The sequence below is a fragment of the Cucurbita moschata genome, unplaced genomic scaffold (genome assembly GCF_002738365.1).
Source record: "Cucurbita moschata cultivar Rifu unplaced genomic scaffold, Cmos_1.0 Cmo_Scf00020, whole genome shotgun sequence".
Lineage (NCBI taxonomy): Eukaryota > Viridiplantae > Streptophyta > Magnoliopsida > Cucurbitales > Cucurbitaceae > Cucurbita > Cucurbita moschata.
Window position 1 is genome coordinate 515,175 of NW_019268536.1, and position 26,085 is coordinate 541,259.

General features: G+C 35.8%; 4 protein-coding genes across 9 annotated transcripts; 2 read left to right on the forward strand and 2 right to left on the reverse strand.

The window, feature by feature from the left end:
• The first annotated feature begins 769 nt into the window (after nt 1–769).
• Nucleotides 770–8,035, forward strand: LOC111457430. 5 transcript variants are annotated; one of them, XM_023099617.1, is made up of 12 exons: nt 770–1,078; nt 1,690–1,820; nt 2,015–2,101; nt 2,308–2,354; nt 2,576–2,633; nt 3,270–3,383; nt 3,621–3,728; nt 4,423–4,534; nt 5,409–5,476; nt 5,950–6,167; nt 7,057–7,255; nt 7,844–8,035. In XM_023099617.1, the coding sequence occupies exons 2-11, from the start codon at nt 1,739–1,741 to the stop codon at nt 7,228–7,230; spliced, it is 1,068 nt and encodes a 355-aa protein (XP_022955385.1). In that variant the 5' UTR covers nt 770–1,078; nt 1,690–1,738; the 3' UTR covers nt 7,231–7,255; nt 7,844–8,035. The 5 variants fall into 5 exon arrangements, with proteins under 5 accessions (XP_022955385.1, XP_022955386.1, XP_022955384.1 ...); XM_023099618.1 differs by having other exon boundaries at nt 1,698–1,820; XM_023099616.1 differs by having other exon boundaries at nt 1,752–1,820.
• A 4,693-nt stretch (nt 8,036–12,728) lies between these two features.
• On the forward strand, nt 12,729–16,289 carry LOC111457429 (tubby-like F-box protein 6). Its single transcript, XM_023099615.1, has 6 exons — nt 12,729–13,302; nt 14,490–14,577; nt 14,842–14,971; nt 15,083–15,262; nt 15,384–15,870; nt 15,983–16,289. Exons 1-5 carry the CDS (start codon nt 13,009–13,011, stop codon nt 15,853–15,855), a joined length of 1,164 nt encoding a protein of 387 aa, XP_022955383.1. The 5' UTR covers nt 12,729–13,008; the 3' UTR covers nt 15,856–15,870; nt 15,983–16,289.
• A 1,319-nt stretch (nt 16,290–17,608) lies between these two features.
• On the reverse strand, nt 17,609–21,281 carry LOC111457428 (probable serine/threonine-protein kinase At1g54610). The gene is made up of 7 exons (XM_023099614.1): nt 20,432–21,281; nt 19,949–20,233; nt 19,547–19,864; nt 19,239–19,466; nt 18,528–18,628; nt 18,334–18,451; nt 17,609–18,225 (listed from the first exon to the last, which is right to left on the reverse strand). Exons 1-7 carry the CDS (start codon nt 20,807–20,809, stop codon nt 17,914–17,916), a joined length of 1,740 nt encoding a protein of 579 aa, XP_022955382.1. The 5' UTR covers nt 20,810–21,281; the 3' UTR covers nt 17,609–17,913.
• A 1,137-nt stretch (nt 21,282–22,418) lies between these two features.
• Nucleotides 22,419–25,974, reverse strand: LOC111458024 (divinyl chlorophyllide a 8-vinyl-reductase, chloroplastic). 2 transcript variants are annotated; one of them, XM_023100504.1, is made up of 2 exons: nt 24,235–25,974; nt 22,419–22,534 (listed from the first exon to the last, which is right to left on the reverse strand). In XM_023100504.1, the coding sequence occupies exon 1, from the start codon at nt 25,563–25,565 to the stop codon at nt 24,300–24,302; it is 1,266 nt and encodes a 421-aa protein (XP_022956272.1). In that variant the 5' UTR covers nt 25,566–25,974; the 3' UTR covers nt 22,419–22,534; nt 24,235–24,299. The 2 variants fall into 2 exon arrangements, with proteins under 2 accessions (XP_022956272.1, XP_022956271.1); XM_023100503.1 differs by lacking the exon at nt 22,419–22,534 and adding an exon at nt 23,600–23,799.
• Between the last annotated feature and the right edge of the window lie 111 nt (nt 25,975–26,085).

Consider the following 26,085-nt stretch of genomic DNA (forward strand, 5'->3'; position numbering starts at 1 on the left):
TGTAAAATATCATTCCTTTGAACCATTGTTAAACATATTTAAGATAGAATTTTATGGCTAATAAGTCTAGCTTTCCAACGTTGTGCCTAAAAAGGTTATAAATTTTCAAAATTGTTAACTTTATTTACAAAGGTGTGGAAACTTCTCTGTACGAGACACGTTTTAAAACTGTGAAGTTTACGACAATACGTAACGGGTCAAAGTGAACAATATCTATTAGTAGTGGGCTTAGATCGTCACAAATGGTATCAAAACCAATCACTGGATAGTGCAAAACACTAGTCGAAGTTGGGCTAGATATTCTCTATAATTCTCTCCACAGTAGACATGTTTTAAAACCAAACAACGAGATGGTAGACGACACAATGTAATTAACTTTTCGTACATTTTTTTTTTTTGGAAAGTGTACAATACTTTTAATGTATTAAAGTGGGCTTCTCCTCAATAAATAAAAGATCCAATTTTTTATCCAATTTATTTGTAAATAATTATGCTCTTTTATATTTCTATAAATAATTAAAATGCATTAACTATATAATATGATACAAAGCATTTAAAATAAAAGATAATTATTGCAAAATAAAAAAAAAGTTTTTTTTTTTCAAATTTTCAAATGGGTCGTATGAACACTCATTGGTACAAGAAAAATATTAAAAAAAAAACAATGAATAAAAATGGAATAAAATCAAATGACAAATCGAAAATATTTTGATTTGGCAGTTGCCAATGCCACCTCACATATTCTTCTCTTTGCGCGGCGAAAGTGGAGAGAGAGAGAGAGGACTGTCTTCCGGTTCAAATATTTCAGATAAGAAAACCAAAGACATTGCGAAGGAGAGAGAGACTGAGAGAAAAATTCCCGCTCTCTCTCTCTCTCTCTCTCTCTCTATATTGCTTCCTCCATAGGGTTTCCTCTTTCCGCTTCCACTGTTTTTTCTTCTCTTCTTCATGTCATTCGGCCCTCACTTCCGCAGCATTTCTCTCAAATTTCTCTAAATTCGTTTCAGCAATTGATCCGAGTTTTCCTGCTTTCTCGCCGGTTCCATGGGTTTGGATGATTGGAGGAGCTCTCGTGCAGGTTAGTCGCGGTTTGCCGCCATTTCCTCATTGTTGATAGCTCGTTTCGCGCTATGCTTTTATGAGTTTCTTTCTTTTTCTTCTTCTTTTTTTTTTTGGTTTATTTGCTGCTTTTGATTTGCTATTCTGGTATATGATTTTGCGCTGTTTCTCTTTTGTTTTGTTTTATTATGTTGCTTTCTTTGTTCGATTGATTATTTGGTTATTCTGCTTGCATTGCATGTCGTTTGATTGTTCGTATTATGAACAGTTGAACGAGTCGTCGTTCTTCCTGCGTGCTCGTTTTTGTTATTGCCTGCGAACTATATGATTTTCGGTATTGAACGAGTTATATAGTTAGACAAATCAGTTGATGTTTTTTCCGGCTGAGAACTACCGCTTTTTTTTTTTTTTTTTTTAATCAACATATTTAATTTTGTACTTTAGCTCTATATTTCGAGTGTAATTTAGCGACGAGGAAATGATTTCGTTATTACTGCAGGTGTGTTCGTCTCGCTGTTTTTTTTTCTTTCTTTCTTTCTTTCTTTTTGCAGTTAGCTCTTTGATTCTTGTGTGTGTGTGTGTGTGTGTGTGTGTGTCTTTCCATGATTATAAAGATGTTTTTATTCCCAGCGGTGTAGAATCTCTTCCTTACGGTACATAATACATTTGCCTGGTCTCAATGGTATGCTCAGTTGGAAATGGGAGAATGGCAGTGATGACAAGGCTTCTGGCTGCAGGGAGTTTCTCCCGAACTATTGCTGGTAAACCGAGACATTATAAGTTTTTCATTTGTCTTTTCATTTTTTTCTACATTTTTAATGATTTTGTTTGTTTGGTTGTCAGAAGTCATTGTTGGTTAGATTGATCATTGTAGGAATAATTCCACGACCATCTTTTTAGTTACATGTCATCTTTCATTCAGAGTCATAATTAATGTCCTTTTACTATTGGACAGAGGAAGTTGGTCATCAGAAATTAGCTTCTGAATTTATCTGCAGAGAACTTCGTGATGCAGATGAAGCAAATTTAATTGATGAAGAAGGTGTGTACCTAATCCTACTTTAATTATTGCTTGGTAAAGTGTTGAATTTTTTTATTTTTTATTTACAAATGAACATTCTTTTTTTATTATAGAATTCGTATTTTTTATGGTACTGTGGGATGGGTAATGACGTTATTGTTAGTCGGTGGTTGGATTTTTGAAGCAGCTTGTTGACTCTCTCTCTCTCTCTATGTATATATTTACAGATATGCACGTCTTTGGTTTGAAGCCTATGGTTGATCCTCTGAACTTGGTAAGGTTTGATGACATTAGTAGTTTATCTATTTAATGTCCTGTCATTTTTACAACGATGAAGCAAAACAATTTTCTCAGACGGTCCTTTTCAGATCTTGTTTTACCACTTCGCAGCTTTTGTTACTTTTTTGGATAAGGTTTATCCAGTGTATAATAATCTACAATCTATTGTTTTCTAATTCAAATTTACCTTTTCCGTCCTTTTATTTGATCGTGTAGGTTTCCTGCAATATTTGTAAGAAGCCAGTAAAGGCCAGTCAATATATCATTCATTCAGGTTTGTTATTATTATTATTGTTGTTGTTATTATAATTTTTGTGGGTAGGGCACTTTCTCGTTTTCTGCAGTCAAATTATGTGAAGTTTCCCGCCTTTTGTTGTTGATATGGTTTTAATGTGTACTTTCATTAATGGTTTAAACTCTTTTTTAGATCTTAGCGTATCTGTGTCCAATGTTGACATCAACTCACAAAGATAGGTTTCCATGCTTGTCTTCTGCTATACTCAGCTTAATGCTATGGTTAGATCTCATGTTCATAGTGTTTATACCCATTTGAAGAAATATTTTATTTTGAACGTTATAGGGATTCCATCAATACTTGTTTGGGATGTAATAAATTCTGTGGTCATTTTGTACTCCGATTCAAATCTTTTGGTCATATCAATCGTAATCCGAACTTGCTACTGCTTTTTGTTCTGTTTTCTTACCTGTTTATAATTAATTTTTACCGTATATTATGGTTGAGGTATATTAGTATCAGTAAGAGGTTTGTATTATATTTTGTTAGTTTAACTTTACACTTGAGTGGACCAATGGATTTTGAAAATTATTGTCAGGATCCCCATTGTAAACTCTTATATGCATTAGGTTGGACATGATGCTTTCCTGAGTTATCTTCATGTCATTTTATCAGAACTATGCAGGTCACTAGGTTCCGGACAAGGGATTATTATGGACCTCGATAGTGGGATGGGCCATAGGAAACACTCAAGGAAGGAGAAGAAAAAGTTGCTACCTGCTGATGCTAGTATCCTTCCATATCACATTGATTTTCTGATTCTAATTGGAAGATGAACCTCTCTCTTTTGGTCTTCCCATTGTTCCCGTTTCTTTCATGCTTGAGTTTGTGCTGAATTTGAGAAAAGTTGTTCAATGTAGTTATGAGCTTCTTCTCTCTCTTTCTCTCACTCCCTTTTACAATTTCTCGGTGCAGGCTAGTCTTGTTATTGGGTTTACATATTTTTTAGTTCTTAATCTCTCATAGATATATCAGGTGGGGAGAAAGAAGGGTCTGAATCAACATATGCCGACTATTCTTCTGCACCTGTGCTTCCAATTAGTAACGAATTTGAAATGGTCAAGTTGACAAAAAGTAAATCCTCCTTTATCCATAGTTTGTGCTCTCTTTTAATCTTTTTCTTTTCTAATTTTTGACTTAGGATATGTGAGGATTACTATTATTATTATTATTATTTTTCTTTTATACTGTTGTGGCTAGAAATACATATGTTCTGATTCCCACATGATCTAGGTGCAATAATTTTATATTGAGTAATTTCTAATACTTGTAACGGTAGTGCCTGGATTTCTATTGTTTTGTTCCTGTATGTACTAGTGCAGCCATGGAGAGGGAAACTCATTCTCTGCCTGTAAAATATAATGATTTAATGCTTGATCTTCCTGGTGTTTTAAGGAATAGCCATGGACTGTGTAAGCATCCATCTTCTTTGTACAAGCATAAGTGTAACTGGCCTTCTTTTGAGATGTAGTCTGGTTCTCGTCTCCTCTTATGAACTTTTGTTGGATTAAATAAATGCACGTTTCAATACTAGTGATTTAAGGTTTTGTATTTTAAGCCATGATATATATATATATATATATATATATATATATATATTTGATCAGATTGCTGTTTAAATTTTAGAGGTGAGCCAGTCTTCAAGTCAAATTTAATTGGCATGCCATTGCTGAGCAACATACTAGGCGAACTATAATTTAATGATTTCTCAACCTTCCAATAAACAATGGCTTATATAAGTTGTTACATATTATTTATTTTCCTTCAGGAAATTCAACTTGTACTGTGGCGCCTATACTGGATGATAGTGCAGGAGTCTGTCATGGTGTTGTAGACCATTCAGCTAGTCCGATACATCCTTCCTCAAAACGATCCAAATTGTACACCATTCTTCATTTTGTTTAAATGAAATTTCATTGTTTTATGATCTATGATCAATTATTATGTGCACAAAACTTCCTGTTTGCCTGTGAAATTTCTCATCAATGTTTTCTTCTGGTTTTATGGTTTTTGGTGATCTTTTACTTCATTGTTGTGGCTACTTGTTCTTTTCACTTCATATGGGAGCTTGTGTCCTTGAATTTTTTCTAAATCTTAAATGTGTGTGCATATATAGATATATATATTTGGGAGGGTGGACATTCCGTACTTTGTTTTGCTAAGGGAGAGTTTACGAAGATTTTTCTATTTCTTTCTTTTGGTCCTTTTTGTTTCAAGTTGGTGCGTCTACTTTTATGAACTGTAGATTATTCAGATAAGTTATAGTAAGCCTTGTAATCCACTTAGCTGGAAAGGTGTATTGTTTGTCAATGGTGTCTATGTTTTTCAATATTTTCTAGCGCATTGAATTCTTGTTATGACATTCTTAAAAATACACTGTCCATTATATATATAATGAAGATAAGAAAACACTATTGTTAAAACAAATTTATTATAAGGGAAGGGAAGCAAGAAATGGAACTCAAGCTAAGGGCTAAGAATGTTGCCAAAAATCTCCCCAATTAGGCATGATATAAAGGGGAAAATGAAAAAATGTCAGTGTCAGGAAGTTTGAAGAGACAGCTAAGATGGACTCAGTGCCAAACTGCACTAATTTCCTAGCTAGCCGAACCTCTTCCTTTCTTTTTGTTCGGAAAGTTTCATGGACTATTTTTCTGAGTTTGAGCATCTAGATTAATGGAGATGTTATAATTTGACCATTTGTTAAGACATAGTCATCATTTATATGATTCAGTTCTCTTTATGTTCTTGTAGGATAACTGGTGACGGGCTGTTACTGGCATCTGATTTAGAACCATCGTCATCTAAAACAAAAATTAGAAGTGAGAAAATATGCCCCTGAGGCTAGTTTCCCCTTCTTCTCTGTCATTTTCTTTTGCGCAATGTATGTAAATGTTATAACATTGCTAGAAATATGAGAGTAAAGCATAGTACTTACAGGAAGAAGATCAGTATACATTTGCAACGTATAGAGCTTTATTAGTTTCTGCTTGGGCAAAAGTCCGTTCAACTTGAAATATTAGCTGCATACATACTTGTGGGCATATATCTGCGCCAGTAGTTGTAATAAAATTTAGTTTGAGATAGTAGCTTCTAAAAATTTTCTGATGTTCAGAAATGAAGATTCATGGATATTGGAAACTCATTTGTTATTGTAAATAGAAAATTCTTGGTCTTCTGATTACATTCTTCAGAGACGTTTTAAATTACTGAATAGACTGTAGTTCTTTCTGTTGAGTTCTTGCATGTCCTCTTTTGCTTTGCTTGATGACAATTTTTTGATATTGTCCACCAGATGATCCATTTCCCCTTGCAAGTAAAATATACTACTCTCAAAGAAATAATCGTTTGCGCTCGACCCTTAGTTATCTTTACTGGGAGGCTGTTTCATCTAGCAAGGAAATTTGTAATATGGTGGATCATGGAATGACTAAGGAAAATATAAAACAATTTCATAGTACTTCCCAGGAGGAGGAGTCTCAAGAACAATCAAGTGATATTATTGGAAAGAAGGTATAGATCTCTATTGTTTTAAATGTTTCATTTCTATCTTTTATGTAATGGTTTCTCAATGTTTCGACCCATACACACATATATGTAAAGACATGGCTTCTTTGCATAGTCAACATTCAGCTTTTTTTTCATTCTTTATTTCTTTCACCCCTCTTCCATGCTGATTAAGTTTTGACATAGTCTAACATATTGACCAAAGGCAGCCTTTCTGTTTGATTAGGAAGCATGGACACAGATAAAGGGGCATCATAGAGACAAATTTATTTTTGCACATTAATGCATTCAAATATAATGAATTTTATATTTTTAAGAAATTAAGCTAGACTTCTGTTCTTATCCATTCAATTTCAAGGCTACTTATTTATCTTTTTTTAGAACTTTATATTAGTTTTTGTTTATGTATATGTTAGTTTGCTAGATAAATATTTCTAGTCTTGATGAAAAAAATATTTTTCTTCATTTTCTTCTAAGATGTCCTGTCTCCAAGATTGAGAAAGTAATAAAAGAAGGAACACTTTAAAATGTATATCAGATATGTTGGAGGAGTCACTCTGCTAGAATATGGTTTCTGAGCCTCTTAGCTGCTGGATGGATATATTTTCTGCTCTTGTGCCATGCATAATTTATCTTCAGCCTGAAGGAAATTGTTTGTCTTGTGGTTATAGTAAGTCAGCATGTAGCACTGCTTTCCCCACAAATTTTCACTTGATTATGACGATGTATGGCCACTTAATCTCTCATATGTGTTAAATGGCATTATTGCACAAATTATGTTCCTTTAGTATAGTCTTTTGTTGTACTAATTGTAAAATTTTACCTGAGCATCAGCTTGCATCATTTTATGATCAGGATGACTGATGTAAAACAATCGCTCTTCCTTGGAAAACAGATGGATAGTCATTCCTTAACATCTGCATGGAAATCTGACCGTAATCTGGCCATATTCTCATCTGGGAAATGTCTCCCTGCTGGTGGTGCCTCAACTAAGTTTGTTACTGGCAGCAGTGTTGCATGGCAACAGATTGCTCCAGTTGAATTGACACAAAAGAAACTATCTACCTAGAGGGCTAGATCTAACTATTTTGAAGGTAATTCAGATGCTGCTTCACGTAGTTTTCAAAGTTATTCCCCCCTTTAATTGATTAGCTCGTTTTAGTGATAATGTTTCTAGTAACTCTGAAGACCAAACATTTTAAAGCTTGAGTGTAGCCCAATGGACTTGATTTAGAAGTATCAATTACTCCCTCAACTGAAAGTCGTTTTGGCTTTCACCATCTTTTTTGAGGATCCTTTTCAAATGGAAAAATGAAATTGGCAAAAAGAATTGCTACCATATGATGAAATCTTCACATTCTTTTGAGAGTGAAATTTAGTGTTAACTATCAGTAGGAGTCTATTAGGGTCTTATTAATAGGTAGAAGCAAGTTTCTTGGAACACAATAGAGGGGGTAGAGGAGGCTAAGCTATTATATAGTTGTCTGACTTGATTTTTTTTTAAAAAAAGGAGGTATGCAACTCCTTAATTGGGATTGTCTTATGACTATATTTCTTTATCTTTAAGCTTTCAATAAGTTTCCTAGATATTCACTATCTTTCACATCATAATGACAGTGACATTAATGTTATTTCAAATAAAGAGAGAAGAATGCTAATTATTATCAGCCACGATTTTGCAGGAAAACCACTGGAAAGTAGGCAACAGCCAAGAGGAAGTGTTCCTGTTGTACAGAAGTCTAGGTGGCACTTTTTTGTAGGCACAGTGGTACATATAATTAACCTTAAAACTTCAAGTTTGGACCAAGAATCTGTATTTCGATACTGGCATTGAAAATCATTTAAAATTATTCATTCATTTTCTTTGTATTTAATCTCCTCTGTTCACTGCAAAGAGTAAATATGTCCTTCACCCACTTCAAATATGATCATTTTAAGTCCCTGAATGGTACTTTTTTTCTAGAACCTCGGGTAGAAATCTTGTGCTGACTCTTCCTCGTTCCAAAACATATATACTAGCTGACAGTAACAGAGCTGAAGGAATTAAATCATGATTTATTTGTTCTCTTTTCTCTGGAAGCTAGATTCTAGGTTTGGTTGAAGTTTCTATGTCAGCGTGTTAGGTCATGGAGCCTCCTAATTATTTATAGCATAGTTTAACGCTTATACATAGTAAGCTATATGGTAAATGACATATAAATAGTAAAAAGCTATATTAGATAGTTATATCCGGTAAAATTATATATAGTAAGCTAAACCATATATATATCCACTCAGGCAAAGCTTTGAAAATGTACTTTCTATATTCTCCGTATTCTTTCTTCTTACTGTACATATCTGTAGACATCAATACAAATTATTTAGTCAATATTTTCCTTGCATTTTCTCTTTTCTGTTCTTTGTGTTTATCTAGATCGAGTGTGTGCGTTGTTGTGTACATATCTGTGGTCATCATTTAGCCAATATTCTCCTTGCATTTTCTCTCTTCTGTTCTTTGTATTTATCTAGATCCTGTGTGCGTTGTTGTGCGATCCTAACATCGAAGATTTAATAACTTAGGTTGTTCTTGTTCTGGAGATGATTAACCAAAGTTTTCCGGGCATGACCAGAAATAATATGCAAACTTTAGCATTGATGATTGGATAATTGACCAGTCTTTCATTAGTAGGTCAATGCGTGCTGAAATTTACTGATATTTTGTGGTGGGTGCGGGTGGCTCTTATTTTCTAGAATGACTTTTCAGAGTCGGTGGAAATTTAGTGCGTTTGTTCAAGTGAAAATAAAGTGGAAAATCTCAGGAGCAGCCTTTTGTCACCAGCCAGCCAGGTAGCCACACTTTGCAGCAGTGTAATTAGGCACAAGATAGTGTGGTGCGGTGAGAGCAATGTCATATACTCCCGCATTACTGGCCAACATCTATGGCTGATATTTCAATGCGGAGGTAAAAGGAAGAAATATCTGCCACTTTCGTCATTGGTTAGTCTTTTGTCTTTTGCTTTACATAATTGAATTGGTTTTTTTACAAACATGTGAACTTGAATTTGATGTGATGCTCTTTCTCGTCTTTTTCCCATCATGCAGGGCAAGCTTTTGAAAGCTACTTGGCTAGGGTGGTTAAGTTGCCAGGTATCACAATTTTACTCTTTGAAATTGACTACACTATTCTTGATTTATTCTCGTCTTGAGTCGGTCAACTTAAACTTAGATTGTGTCTAGCACAAATAATCTACTTTATAGCTTTTACCTCCGTTCTTTTCAAAAATGAGATTGGAAAAGTGTTTTGGAAAGCATTTTTGAGAAAGTAGTTGTTCTTAGCAAAAACAAAATGGGACAACATCAACATTGATAACATATAATTAAGAAGATTTGACAACTAATTTTTTTTCTTATAGTACATTACGAGGCTAGTCCTTGGTAGATGTTGATATAGCAAGTGATGAAGAGTCATTCGCCGACAAAATTGCAAAGAAAGTAAGGTAAAAACTTGGGACCTTGCTAGTTTTATTTGGGGAAATGTAGTGCTGCAAAAGGTTTGAAAATTTTGAATTTTAGTGATTTTGAAAATTTTAGGTCTCCTTTATAGTCTTATAGGTTTTTTTTTTTTTTTTAATTTTTAAATTGTGTTTGTTTTCTCACAATTTTTTTTAAAATTATATTTCCTTTTAGTTTTTAAAACTTCGCACATTTGAAAAAAATGTTATAGTTATAATCTTAGGGATGAATGAATTTGGAATGTATGGTTGTTTTTGTTGGGTGGATGAAGGCTTAACTATAGGCTTTGACTTTTAGGATTTTAGATTAATTACTCCATCCAAGAGTCAATAGCTTTTCTTATACTTAACTATTTGATTCGGTAGACAATGCTTAAGTTCTTGTAAATCCCTCTTTTTTTTTTCTTCTTTTTTAGCGTTAAATTATAAATTTAGTTCTAAACACTTAAATTTGTGTTTATTTGACCTTATAAAAAGTTTATAAATGTTTTGAATAATTCTTTACATCGAGATTAAATTTCTGACTTTCCTATCAGACACAAAAAAACATGAAAGACACGTAAAGATGTTTTTGAGCAAAGATGGGGACTACTATCCGGTCTCCATCCCACATTTCATTCTTCATTCCCACAATTTTTTCTGTTGAATTTTGCATGATTGAGACATGATTAAGACGTGAATTAAGACGCGAATGGTTGAACTATGCATACTAACTTAGAAGAATCCTTTTTACTTTGATTTTAAAATTTCAATTTTTTTTTAATGTTCATATATAAATTTATATATATACAACATTAGCAGGGTGAAGCTTGAAGCTTTTCTTTTTTAAATAAATATAAATAATAATTTTTACGTTTTAAAACATTTTAAATTGAGGTTGGGAAACATTTGACAATAAATTAATTATTTTTTTATATATACAATATAATTTTTAATATCTGATTAAAAGTGTAACCATTTTTTTATTGGTGATTGAATTAATTTCTTTTATTTTTAATTTTTAATTTGTAATTTTTAACAATTGATTAATGGATGAATGCTTTTACGTCGCTATCATTTTTTATTTATCTCAAATCAATATAAGATTCCAAATTTGATATTTTTCATATATAAAAAACATTATCTTAATTCATTTTATTTTTTTGCTTATATGACACAAACACCAAAGCTTCATATATTATAAAGTTTTTATCCAACCCTTTAAAATATTAATTTATAATTCGAAAACGCATTTTAATAAAACTTTAGTTATGGGTTCTTTTTGTTTTTAACATAAAAAAAAAAAAGTTGTCAGGTTCTTTTCTTTATTCTTTCAAAACAAAAAGTATATATATATATTATTAAAACATAGGTTAAATTAACTTTTGAATAAGTTTTAATTAAAAGAGTATTATGATATTATTTATAACTATATAGAAAATTAAGCTCGTTATTTACTTAATTAATTTTTATATTTCAATTGTCACATCATTTATTTTGAGTAATATCAAATATATTTATAATTTTTATATATTAATGGTCTTGTCAACATATTTTATATAATTTAATTAATATTTTATAAATTAAAAAAAAAAAAAAAAAAAAAACAACCTTTAATTAAGAGGGTCTTAAAAGGTGTTGAAATAGGAAACAATTTTAGAATCCCTTCCAACAAGCAAACCCCTATCAAATGGATAAGCCTGTCTACAAGTGGGCCTCTTTGTGGGCCCATTCTAATGGCAGACATAATTGAATGGGCCCACAGTTTCTAATTTTTTATTTATTCATTTACAAAATAAAGTCCATTTATGACGAACCTTTTCAAATTTTGACCTTTGAAATATAAACTTATTCTTTAAATAATAAATACATTAAGACTGTATAAAAATATTCTTTAAACTTTTAAAAATTTTAATAATGTCGTTCTAACCTTAAAATGTCTAAAAAATACTTTTAATTCTTTTAAAAAATTTAAAATACCGTTAGTTTTGGATGGAAACGGTTAATAATTTGAGTTTTGAAAAGTTTCGTTAACGAGCTTTTAAAATTAAAATTAAAAATTGAGATAGTCTATAAGGTGTCGATAGATAGTTTTCATCCATATACTAAGGGTAAAAATATTTTTGAGCTTTTTTTTATAAAAGTCGGAGGGTGTTAATATTATTTTTAAAATTTCATAAAGGTAGAATAAATCTTTTCACGGATAGCTTTAGATATGTTCATTTCCATTGATTCTGGGTTTTGGGGCTGAAAAAACTCGTTGATTCTTCCCACCGTTCCTTTTACTTTGGACATCTCACTCGGAATTCTATGCATTCTTTTAGATATTGTACTAAGGTTGAATACACGAGAGGGTAGCTTAACAACAACAAAAGAAGTGTATGCATTTTCAGATCAAAGAAACCTTCAAAAGAGAGCGAGCGAGTGATGGGTAACCTTCAGTCTATATGTTGTTCGTGAGCTGCCAAGTACCAGTCTTGCTACTAGTTTTTCGGGATCTTCTTAAGAAAAGGTAGGGCTAAGAAAATGGGTACCACGAGCATGCACCCAACCATCTTTCTAAAGAAACAAGCAAGAAAGTTGATTAGTGTGATGGTGCTCGAGTCCCGATTGAGATATTTTTTTAATAATTTTTTAGAAAAAAAATGGAAAATCTTAGTCAAAATTAAAATCAATTGAATAGATAAATAAGTGTATTATTTAATCCTCATGTTATCTTAAATAAGCAATCAATATTTGTTCTTTTGCTAAATCATCTCTTAAAATATCTTATTTCAAACTCAAATAACATATCTTTTTTTTTAAAAAAATCATACTATAATTAAATTAATAATAACTATTTCAACATTAAATAATATTTTTAATATTAATATATATAAAATGCGAATAGCAATTTAGTCCCTAAACATTAATTTAATAACAATTTAGTCCCTATTATCTATTTTTTTATATAAATATATGATTTTTTAAATTAAGAATCTAAAATATTATATTTAAAAAGAAAAAAAAAAGCTTGACAGAAATAATTAATTAAAAAATAAATTAATTGAGAGAAATAAAATAATTTGAAATGAAAAATAAATTGGGAGAGGAGAAAGGTGAAAGTTCGGAAGGCAATTCGAGTTTCAGTAGACATCACAATCCTCAACTCGATTCTTACCTTCTCCGAACCAACGCCTTCTCTTTCTCTTTCTGTCTCTTCAAAATCCTAATCCCTTTCCCCTGTTCATCTTTCCCGGAAAATCTCTTCAATTTTCTCTCCAAGATTCCTCTCTTTTACCTCATCTTCTTCACTGTCCTCACAAATCCGGACTCTCTGTTCCGATTCCGGCTTCTCTTCCTTCAAGAAGGCTTTGTTGGAACACAGTTCAGTTTCCATGTCTTTGAGGAGTATAATCCAGGAAATGAGATCCAGGTCCCGCCGTGTTGTTCAGGATGGTTCGACGGCTGAAGTCGGCGATGGTTTGGCGCAGAGCTGTTGGACTTACATGCCTCAGGAGTTGTTGAGAGAGATTTTGGTTAGAATCGAGAGCTCTGAGAATGTTTGGCCTCTGCGGAAGAGCGTAGTGGCCTGCGCCGGAGTTTGCCGGAGCTGGAGACGGATTACTAAGGAGATTGTTAAAACTCCCGAGGTTTCTGGCAGTTTGACATTTCCTATTTCTGTGAAGCAGGTTTGGGATCTTTGAACTGTTTTTCTCAATTTTATTGCGACGATTTGGATTTGATGTTTTTAAATGTAATTCTCATTTCTGTGTTTTAATCGTATTATATATTCAACTCTCTCCAATCTGCTGTGTGTTTATTCTCCTAAAATTCCGCGGGAGAACTTGTTACTAAGGGCGTACTTTTCGCTTAGGCCGTTGATTGTCCATTATTGCAGTCGTCTTGTATGTTTTTCCTTTTTTAGATTCACATTATCTCTTGTCCTGTTTATTTTTTCACGTAGAGTATATTTTTGGAGTGTATTCTAGGCTAACTTTTTCTAAAAATTAGAAACAAATCTTCTAGTTCAAGATATGGGATGAAGATGAACAATTTAATTAACAGTTCCTTTCTTTCATTGTTATTTAAATTCCAATGTGTTCAGGCTTAAATGGGATTGATTGGGACTGGGAAGTGTTCTTTAATGATCAAATGAAGAGAAGTGCGTGCACCTTTTTTAAAAAAAATTATTCACTTTTTTGGGACAAAGAAATCAGCGTGCATACTTTTATCTGAGGATATCAAATTAGTATATCGATTATTGTTATAAGCAGCATAATTCTGTTAAACATTTTCTTATGAAGGTAGCGTGAGTTTCTGAAAATTCAACTCTTGTATGTGTTGAATCTGACTTGGTGTTGGCGTTTGCAAGATCTCATATATTTCCAGTTCCACAAATTTGTCATTTTTTTCATTTGGAAATTGCCAACAAAAGGTATCGTTATCTTTTTAGGGACCACGTTTAGCTGCAATACTTTAGGTCCCCTCTAATTATTGGGTTCTACTTTTTGAGATTACTGCTCACTATATATATACATATACATATATATATATATATATATATATATATATATAGGTCCAACTGGTTGAGTGTCTTATAAGTTTATGCATTATTGCAGTTCCAGTTTCTGGTGAAGAAATTAAATATTTGGGCTACTTGATTTTCCTTTCTGCAACTTATTATATATTACATCCATACATATGTTACTGACAAATATACATACTTATTTTATAGGTTTGTTTATTTTTTAGGTTATGGTTTGTCTAAAACTGCCGAGAGATTTTTTAAAAAAATTATGATTGAGATTTTATTAGATTTAAGTCTGTTAGTCAATACATTCCTTCTTATTTTGATGTTTTTTTGTTGTCTTTGCAGCCTGGTCCAAGGGATTTGCTTCTTCATTGCTTCATAAAGCGAAATCGATCTGCACAAACTTATTTCCTTTACCTTAGTTTGACTAGTGGTAAGCTTCCATAGCTAAAGCAAGTTGCTTGACGCTTTCCTTCTTTATTCTTTGGGCGGTTTATTCGATTAGTTGCTTGATTGTTTGAAAAAGTTAATTAATTGGGTGATTTAACTCATTGCTAGGCGCTACTTTTGTATCTTCCAAGGATAATTACCTCCTTTTGATTTATGTAGTCTATATACAATAACCTTTTATGGGGGGGAAAGGGGGATGGGAGCATAGATAAAGTCGCTGATTTTTGGCCTTTGGTCTTGGCGACAGCACTTGCTGACGATGGAAAGTTTCTTCTTGCTGCCCGTAAGTGTCGACGGGCCACCTGCACTGATTATATAATATCTCTGCATGTTGATGACATGTCCAAGGCAAGTGGCACCTTCGTTGGAAAATTAAGGTAGGGCTCCAGGAGGAGGTGTTTGATGTTGACTGTATGGGTTTTTTTTTTTTTTTTTTTTTTTTTTTTTTTAAATATTAACTCAAATGTTAATTTATTTTTCTTTTAAAGATCTAATTTTTTAGGAACAAAGTTCACAATCTTTGATGGACAGCCACCTCATGCAGGAGCCAAGCTTTCAAAAAGCCGCTCCTCTAGGCTTGTGGGCCTGAAACAAGTGTCACCTAGAGTTCCTGCCGGCAACTACCCAGTGGCTCACATCTCATATGAGTTAAATGTCTTGGGTTCAAGGTACATATGGGGAGGCTTTACACTTTTTTACATCGTCCTGAATGAGCGAGACACGCACTAATCTGCTTTTGGGTTCGTCTATGTTACTCTAGAGAGGCTAATATGGTTTGTATTACTGCAGGGGTCCAAGGAGAATGCATTGTGTAATGGATGCTATTCCTGCCTCAGCTATTGAGCCAGGAGGGGTGGCTCCAATACAGACTGAATTCTCGCTAAGCCGTATAGACTTTCTTCCATCATTGAGATTTTCCTGGTCAAAGTCGAATCATATGGATGATCAACCATCAGGATCTTCAACTGATCAGGAGGATCGAGTTTTAGTGCTTAGGAACAAGGCTGCTCGGTGGCACGAACAGCTCCAATGTTGGTGTTTGAACTTCCATGGGCGAGTGACAATTGCTTCGGTGAAAAACTTTCAGTTAGTCGCTTCACCTGAAAACGGACTTGCTGGACCTGAACACGAAAAGATTATCCTTCAATTTGGAAAAGTAGGAAAGGATATATTTACGATGGACTACAGATACCCAATCTCAGCGTTTCAAGCTTTTGCCATCTGCCTCAGCAGTTTTGACACAAAGATCGCGTGTGAATGAGACATCTCTGATCAGGTTTTACACATTTAAAATCCAAGCTTTTTAAAACAAAACCTTATATCTTAACCTTTTGGGACATTTGATGGCCATTATTCTGATTCCTTGGTTGTTTTATATGAATTAATAGGATCATGTTAGTGCACGCAACGGGATTTTCTCTCGACAACAAGAACTTTTCAGTGGCTAGCAGCAGTTAACGTATCATGAAAAACCCTTGAAGAACTGCATTGGAAGGAAATGGGGGCTAAGCCAGGCTTTGAATTTCACAGCTCATCTCCACTTTTTGGTAACATTTTGTCTAGAGTACACATTGAATATTTATTTTCTTTGATGTAAATAGTAACTCTTTTGTGTACGATCTGATGCTGCACCAAGAGGCCCCATTCCTATATAATAATTGACATACTTTATATGTTCTTGATCTCTATCTTTCATTCATCTGCGTTCGTCTTTGACTGTCTTTGACTTCATTGGATTCTGCCTCGACAACGTCCACCCTCTTTGTTAGTGACCATGGCTGAGGGCTGAGGAATCACCAATTGTTGATGCGGATTTTGAGGTATGCGATTTTTTCTACGGGGATTTCAGATAATTAAACATGGAGAAACAGAAATATGTGGCTCTGATCATCGTTGCCAAAATTTTGAAACAAATTATATAATTTGAATTAGTGGCGAAAGATGATAATTTCCACTATTTTCATTGTTTTTCTGAGATTGAGCTATACTTGTAGTGGTGGTTGGTTTTGTGTTCAAGTTTCTTTGGCTGGATATTCATATTATTCTTGGGATGAACTTTTTGTTACTAACATTTTGAAGATGGATAGTGTGATCAGTTCATAAAAGGATAGGATGAGTTGATGAATGTTCACTGCAAATTACTATCAAGGAGGTAATAACAAATAGAACAGGTAGGAAAAACTATTTAAAATATCTGTGTGAACCATTTTGTTGCCAAACTGAGTTTGGATCGGCTTCGGGAATGTTTGGAGGTGAGCTAGATGTCACGGTTCTATATTTTTTTAGAGGGGGAGGATGTCACGGTCATGCATGTCCAAGGCATGTTGTTAAGCCGACGACATCCCGAGATTCGGGATGGCACCAAGACATATGAACCATGTCGATGGGGATGGAGATGACAAGATGAGATGCGGCGTTGCATTGAGAGACCTTGGCCCCGAGCAGAGGCAAGGTTGAGCCAAATGACTTAGCCTGGTGTAGAGGCAAGTCGGATGTGTCTACGTTTGGAGGCTTCGTCGGACCTTAGGCGAGGTTTGTCTTCGCCAATCGATCATCGCTCATTCAGAATCCAAACTTGTTCAACCACACACGCCACATGTGCGTGTATGTTCAAACTTCTGCGACACGTCCGACTTGCCTCTACACCAGGCCAAGTCATTCTCCTCGACCTTGCCTCTGCTCGGGACTAAGGTCTCTCAATGCAACATCGCATCTCATCTTGTCATCTCGATCCTCATCGACATGGTTCATATGTCTTGGCGCCATCTCGATTTTCGAGATGTCGTCGGCCATTGACAACACGTCTTGGACATGCATGACTATGACATCCTCCCCCACTCAATTGGTTGACGTCCCTGTCAACCGTCTCGAACAAGCAAGACTAGGACATCTGTCATGCGGCTATAAGCACCATGCTTTGGACAAGCATGATCGTGACACTAGACATGTTTAGATACGTTAAATGAATATTATTTTATTACTTGACATTTTAGAATAATCAAAGAGAGGAGAGGTTTAATTGAATTTGGAAAGCCTTCATATCCCATGAAGCAATGGAATTCAAAGGATCAGTAAAGGATTTCCAAAGACAGATTAAATTTTATTGATATTTCAGTAAGCACAGTGAAGAGAATATGGAAAATGGGTAAAACAAAAATATAGAAAACAAAATATACAAACATCTTACAAATCTATATTGAAAACTGAAAATTTCAAATGACAAATGATATACTCTTTACCTCTCCCTTGAATTCAATCGAATTTCTCGAGCTTGACCTTATAACTATCCGAAGCTCTCTTCGAGACCGATTTCTGTGAATTAGACTCGAGCAGAGTGTTTATCTTTTCGTAAGTCCTTCGACGACTTCGATGAATGACCATCCCCTGCTGTGTGTTTTTTTCGTCTTGGAGCACCAACAGCAGCTGGATCCATCAATGGACCAGACCATGTATGAATGTTTGCTTTCGGGTACGAGAAATTCATCGAGCTAAATGGAACGTCGGGAGGATCATAGATTGGATCGATGTGATGTGAAGTTCCTAGAGTGTAGCCAAGAGCTCCATCTTGATGCGGAGGAGGAAACTTTTCGCTCTTGCTCTTCGCATTTGCGTGCGTAATGAGACGTCGCCGCTGTAGAGAGCACCAATATCAGATTTTCGAGACAATACACGGGGTACAAGCACAGTTAATTGTGTGTGCGTGATGAGAGATAGGGAAAAAATCGACGAAAAGTCATACATCGAGATTGGCCTGAAGTTCAGCATTGGCTTCTGGAACGGGAATTGCACGAACAGGTCGATCGCGTGCCCGTGATTTCTTCACCCCATCTGCATTGCTCCTGCCAGCAGCTCTTAGCCTGCACTTACACAGCTCAAAGTCAGAAGAACAAGATAGAACCAACTAATTGCAAGAAATAAGAAGTTGTCATCAACCTTCTTGCTTCTTCATCCCGCAGTTTTGCATCCATTTCCTTGCTTGGAGGATACTTGGGGAGGCTGGAAGGCTCACAGGCATATGGCTTGGTAGTGAAAAACTGCAGAATAGAACAAAGTTTTAAAAAAAATGTCTATAAACACGAGAAATATCGAAGGATCTGCAATCCGTTCTTGAGATTACTAAGTAACAAGTACACGTGAGTCGAGACAAAACATGATAAAGGATCCGTGTTGATTTGTGGGAGCAGTCTTCACTCTTAAAAGTAATTCGAGATAAATAGGTAACAAGATCATGACGTGGAGATGTTAGGATCATCAAATGTCAAATCATGATCTAAATCTTGTATATGAGGCGTTACATTTTCTTTCTCTTGCTCGAGAGCGAGGGATGGGAAAATGGGTCGATGATTATAGGGCAAAAAACTCTATTCTGCGTGGATTTAATGGTGAAAACTACTAGCCATGGAGAAAGATGCCAGCTCTCAATCTCGAGCAAGATCGAGATTGCATAATCAAAAGATTCTTATAGTGAAGAGAATTTCTTTTGCATATCTCTGTTTCGATCGAAAGGTCTACAGCGTCGAGATGCTATAACATGCCGAGATTCAGAAGCATAACGAAGCAGGGACAAGAAAAAAAATGAGGCAGTAGACGGTTCAGGTGCAAAAATGTTAGTTTGTGTATGCTATAGCGAATGTACGAACTGACCTCACTATGTAACGCAGCAGTGGCGGTCAGGCGTTCATCCGGGTCGATTGCAAGAAGTGTCTCGATTAGCGGCAGAGACGATGGCGGGAAGTCTTTAAACGTCTCTGATGTGCATCTCTTGTATGAATGTTGAGGCTTGAATATGGTTGCATGAGGCAACCTTGACTTCTTCCAGTATTCCTCTGTAGGAGAGCCACATAACTTGAATATCTTATGTAGCTGCTCGACCTACGAACATGTCAAACGATAATACTAAGCAACGACTAAACTGAATATGCTCGATCCCGACAACTAGTAACGAGCTTTACCTCCGTGCGACCGGGCATGATAGGCTTTCCAGCTAACAACTCAGCTAAAATGCAGCCAGCACTCCAAAGGTCTACACCAACGCCATAATCGGTAGCTCCGAGAAGAAGTTCAGGAGGTCGATACCATAGCGTAACCACCCTACTTGTCATTGGCTGCTTGTGGTTCAGATCAAAGACGGAAGCTAACCCGAAATCAGCTATCCTAAGGATCCCATCATTGCCAATCAGAAGATTCGATCCCTTTATATCGCGATGCAGCACGTGACGGTTGTGACAGTGTTCGAGCCCTGATAACAATTGGTTCATATAACATTTAACCTGCCAAAGTCCATTAGAAGACTCAGAACTAAATACCAATGCATCCATTTAAATGAATCAAACCAACGAGTCCGATCTTCACACCTGCGGTTCGGTAAACTTGATCGTCGGGCTCGCAGCAAGTCCAGCCAAATCGTGCTCCATGTATTCAAACACAAGATATAAACTACATGACATCCGGGATGTCACTAAACCTTCGAGTTTCACAACGTTAGGATGATCCAAACGTCGCAGAATGAGAATTTCTCGAGCCATAAATTTCACACTCTCGGGCTCCAAATTGTCGAAACGAACCTTCTTTAGAGCCACAATCTTCCCTGTCAAAGTATCCCTTGCTTTGTACACATTACTATAAGTTCCTTGCCCAATCTGTTCAACAACATTGTATATATATATGTAACTTCGGGAGATTTCCAGTTTTGTTCATAAAAGGAAAGAACATCAATGAAAACGAGAATTTCTCGGACAAAACTTGAATTTATTTCCAGTTTTGTTCATATAAATATGGTGATTTGGAAGAACATCAATGAAAAATGGCAGAACAGAGAATGAGAAATCAAATCATACCTTATCAAGCTTCTCGAAAGAATCAGCACGGCGAGGAATCCATCCGTTGATAGCCTCACCGGCAACAGCGGAGAGCCAAGCAGGCCAACCGGCGGCGACTTGCTCGCCATGCACATGTTTCGGCGGATTACTCGATCTCGGATTCGGCCGTCGCCGCCGCTCGCCTCTCGACCTCGAACCTCTATGATCCTCAACCTCCTTCCTGCAGCCACCATTGCGAGCATTAGCATTAGCATTAGCTAGAGCAACCTCCGGTTTAGCAGAAGCCCTAATTTCCTCCGCCGCCGCAGCCTTCGGTCTCTCCTCCTCCTTCTCCGCCGCGGCCTCCGCTCTCTGGACAGGCTTCGCGGAGACCTCTCGGCCAAAAACACACCCCATAGAAACCAAACCACAGCAGAAAAGTCATGGAATCATCATCCCGCCATGACAGTACAGCAAGAAAACAGAGGCGGATCCAAAACCCTAATAAATTAGGCTTTGGGAAGAGAGGGAAAACAGGAATTGGAATGGGAAAGAAAGGAAGTATGAAAGTGAATGATATAAACAGAAAGAATTATGGAGACAAAAGTAAGAGAAAGCAATGATTTGGAGTTGGCCTCGAAAATCTTTAAACAATCACAGCTTCAAAAACACACCAAAAAGTACCCCAACAAACACAACAACAACAACAACATCAACAACATCAACCCATTTCTCACTATTTTCATCAACCCAAATTCACCTCAAGAACAGAAAATCCTCAAATCTTCACTCAATCAACTGACTGTGAATCAAGAACATGTGTGTTTTTTTCTTTTTTTTTTTTTTCATTTATTTCTTTCCTTTTTGGAAGTTTGGAGCTGAGAAAAAGAAAGAATGTTAGGAGGAGAGAGAGATAGAGAGAGAGAGAGAGAGAGAGGAGAGAGAAAATTTTGTTTTTTGTTTTTTTTTTTTTTAATTTTTAAATTTCTCTTTCCTTATCAGTTTTGAACTCTTTTTTATACCAAAGCCCCACACCAGCTTTAGTGCCACTCCTCTCAGTCAATTATTTATATTTTTTTAGTCTAGCCTATGAGGAGGGAACGCGTGTCAATCAGAGAGTTTAGGGGTACGTGGCGAGATATGATTGCATGAGTGCATGGGGATTTGGTGAAGCGGTTGTAGGAGAGCTTAGGAGTGAGAAAACTACTGATTTGACTCGGGGGGATCTATCCTCATGGATGTGCTGACCTGGCAAAGTACTGTTCACTTTTGCCACGCAGCTCTGACTTTGACCTACCGACGTGGACTTAGGTGGTGGTCTATACTAAAATTTAATATATATAATTTAATTTCATAGGTGGCACTTATTTTAACGTATTTAAAAAATGGGAGATGTTTATTTATTTTAATTATTTTTTTAAATTTTTTTTGTCTTATAGTTTTTCTATAATTATTCATCGTTATGAATATTTTTATAAATTTAAAATCTCGTTATTTTTATAAATTTAAAAACTTGCCAATATTGTTATTTTGACAAAAATATTTTTTTATAGAATAATATCATTAAATTTTATATGATAACTAAAAGTAAAAAATTTAAAAACTAAAATAATCATTAAATAAAATATAATATAAGTCTATTGCAGTTGTTTTTGTGTGCTCGTTGTTGGTTGTTGGTTTAAATAAAATTTAGTTCTCGAACTTCCCATTTTTGTTCATTTCGGCCTCAAAAAGTGATCGTTTTGATCCATACATTGTCAACAAGTGAAGTGTAGAGAGATTTAAACCTTTGACCTATTTGCTCGACAGTGTATGTCATACCTAATCGAAACGACCCGACCCACAGAAGAAAAGAATAAAGTAACCTAGAAATACCCTAAAGAGGGAATAATTAGAACAACATTCCATATACTCCTAGGTAAGAATCATCAAAGCGAATGAATTCCCAATTTTTATGGGACTAAAACAAAGAACCATTCTTTATTTCTCAATCATTGTGTCTATTCACTGTAGTTCATCCGACACAAATCAATTTGAATTCCTCAAATAAGAATGGCACTAGACCCTATCAGGCTATAAACATCGGGGAGAAGAACACGGTTAAAAGGTCGGTGAGTCTATGTAGACATTCATCCGAGCATCCTGAAAAAAGAAGTTGTTCGAGTATGAACCACAGTTACAACGTTATTAGCTTTCAACTCCAATGATTAGCTAATACTTGAACAAAAATGAAGTAAAAGGTAGTTGTTTTTCCAAGGGGACAGGTTTGAGTAAGGTTTAATTTAACCGAATCTTGTGTCGGAAAATCAGGACCTCCGTCGTCGTTTTCAACCGTTGAAGAAGATAGGAAAAACTTGAAGGCAAGAGAAGTAGAGGGTGGGGGTTAGGTACAATGTCAACCCCTTCTGGTTTTTTTATTGTTCCATGTGAGGCTATGCTATGCGAATGGCCAAACAGAGCATCTGATATAGATTGATACAAGCTTTGATTCCAAGATGCTCTGATTTCCACCATTGGAGGGTATTTTCTCCTAGAAAGATCAGTACATCTGTAAGATCCCACGACAAGTTGGAGAGAGGAATCAGTACATCTGTAAGATCCCACGACAAGTTGGAGAGAGGAATGAAACATTCTTTATAAAGGTGTAAAAGCCTCTCCCTAGTAGGCACGTTTTAAAACCGGGAGACTAACGGCAATATGTAACAAACTAAAGCGGACAATATCTACTAGTGGTGAGCTCTGAGTTGTTACAAATGGTATTAGAGTGTGGAAACCTCTCTCTAACAAACTAAGGCGGTGTGCTAGTGAGGATGTTGGCCCCTAAGAGAGTGGATTGTGAGATCCCACATTAGTTGGAGAGGGGAACGAAACATACCTTATAAGAGTGTGGAAACCTCTCTCTAGTAGACGCGTTTAAAAACCATGAGGCTGACGGTGATATGTAACAAGCTAAAACAGACCAATATCTACTAGTGGTGAGCTTGGGCTATTACAAATGGTATGATAAGACCAGGCGGTGTGCCAGCAAGAACGTTGGTTCTCCAAGAGGGGTGGATTGCGAGATCCCACATCGATTGGAAGGGGAACGAAACATTTCTTATAAGGGTGTAGAAACTTCTCTCTAGTAGACGCATTTTAAAACCGTGAGGCCAACAACAATACACAAAGGGCTAAAGCGAACAATATCTACTAGTAGTGAACTTGGGCTATTACAACAGCACAACTATGATTTATCAATAGGCAAAGAGAGAATTTCAGGAGGTCTAAATGTAAGAAACTCGAGAGATAATGCATTAAAAGCTTTGGTTCGAGTCGTTCGACTGTAGTTTTAGACCTTTAATCGTCGTTACTAAGCTTGCCTGCCTCTCACATCAAAGGTCAACAACAGTTTCAAGGGAATCTTGTATCTGAAAAACATAAGAAGATTGTGTTCGGTTTACACTTTCCATCACCGTGTCGATACTTATGGCTACGGTTAAGACAACAATGATGGAAGCTACTAAGCAACTGCAAAATGTTTCATAATTTTCTCCCCACACTAGCTTTCGTTCAGAAAAATGAAGGATTGAAGAATAATCAACTATGGAATGAAAACATAATCAAACACTTGAAGCAACAATCAATTAGGAAGATACCAAAAAAATGACTACCTATCATGACAGAGCATGCTCAGCAGAAGATCATTATGGAGCAAAAAAATATGGCACAATTCATTGCATAATGATATTGTTTTGAAGAGTAATGGTGACAATTTACAGCCCTTCACATATGCATATTAGGTGGAAAAAAAACATGATAAGAACTCAAGAAACAGTGTAGATTCGGATAAAGAAACGACGCACCTTCATCACGTGCACCGTCCATCTCAAACTTCCAAGTCCAACGAGCTGTTACTTTGCAGAACATATCAAAAAATTGTCTGTTCACCTAATTCTTGACCAGCCATCCCTTCCCTAAGGACCCTTTCAAAGAAATCTTCCAATGTGTCATTCCCATAACTTGGTGTTTTTTCGGCACTGTACTCTCCGGTTTCGGGATCTAAGATCAACATACTCTCAGCTGCATAATATCTCCCAATTTTCCCATACTCCGCTGCATCTTCCATGGCGGGAAACAATTTAGCAAGGAAATCAAGAATTCCAATGGCAAAATCCATAATCCCAATTGGTACTTTCAAGAAATTTGGTTCTTTCCCCAACAGCCTAAACAAGATCTCGCCCTGTTCTAACGGAGTTAACGCGTTCCCCGGGCCACCAATCGGCAAAACCTGATTGATTTTATCTTCACTCAACACACAATCAGCAATAAAAGAAGCCAAATCCTGCTCACTGATTGGCTTACAGGCACACAACTTCCCATCCCCAAACATCACATATGGCTTACCATCTTTCACCAACTCAACTTGACCTCCTAAGCTCTTAAAGAAAGCAGTTGGCCTCACAATGCTATAACTAAATCCACTATCTTCTTTACCTGCTTCTTCCATAAGCTCAGCTTCAAATTTGAGCTTAGCACGTTGGAATTCAAGAAGGGGTTTCTGCACACAAATTGCAGAAAGCAACACAAAATGAGAAGCCCCACGGTTTCTTCCAGCTACTAAACTGTTCTTTGTGGCCTCATAATCGATCTTCCATGAGTCCTTGATGCCGCCAGTTCGGCTAGCAAGGCAAGAAACCACAACATCAATAGGGATATTCAAATCCCTTAAAGATTTCTCCAAAGCATCCAAATGGGTTACATCTGAAAAGCAAATATTAGCTCCTTTCAACTCATTAGAAGTTTGTTCCTTACTGTTTCTACCTCTAATTCCACTCTTCTCCCTAGCAATAGCAATGACATTGAACCCTCTATTAACCAGCTCCTTAACCACAAAATTCCCAATATACCCTGTAGAACCCACCACCAAAACGTTAATATCTTTAGGGTTTTTGGTCCTAAACGAAGATTGAGTGGATTCAATGACTGGAGTCGAAGAAGCTACAATGGGGTACCACCGTCTATCCCTATTGGATTTGAAGTTCTTTGATAAATGTAAAGAAGAAGATCGAAAAGAGAAAGAGAATGAACTCACCGGATTCCGATGGACCAAATGAGAAGAAAGACGGGTTGAGTTGGCTGTATTCGCCGGCGAAAGAAGGTTGAATCCGCCGCCGGCGGAGGAGCAAAGGAGCATAGTTTTTGAAGGTAGAACCGGCGGTGGAAATGGCTGAGTGGGCTGAAGCTTAGGATCAAGTCGGCGAAATTGGGGAGCAGTGAAAGAGAGACGAAAGTATGATGAAAATGTGAGGCTGGAATTTTTGTGAGTCCCATTTCGTTGATGTGTTTGTGAATTGTTTCGTTGTGTAAGATCTTGACGATAAGGGATAATGAGATAATTCTCTATTTCTCTTCATCTTTTCTTCATGGCTCTGTTTTAAAAAGTAAAATTTTTTGTTCCTTCTTGACTTATTAGTAATTATAGATATTTAAATTTTAAAATACAATTATACTAAATCAAGGAAAAACTATAGAAACTATGAGACCAACCACTTTCGGTCTCCTAAACTACAAGTTGACATACAACACAACAGGTAGGTTTTTCCGTTATAAGTGAAGTACATATAACGGGTTCTTGATGATCTAAATAAATAAATAAATAAGATAAATTTCAATCATATTAGCGCTTAGACACTATTTTATTTATAAAATGATCC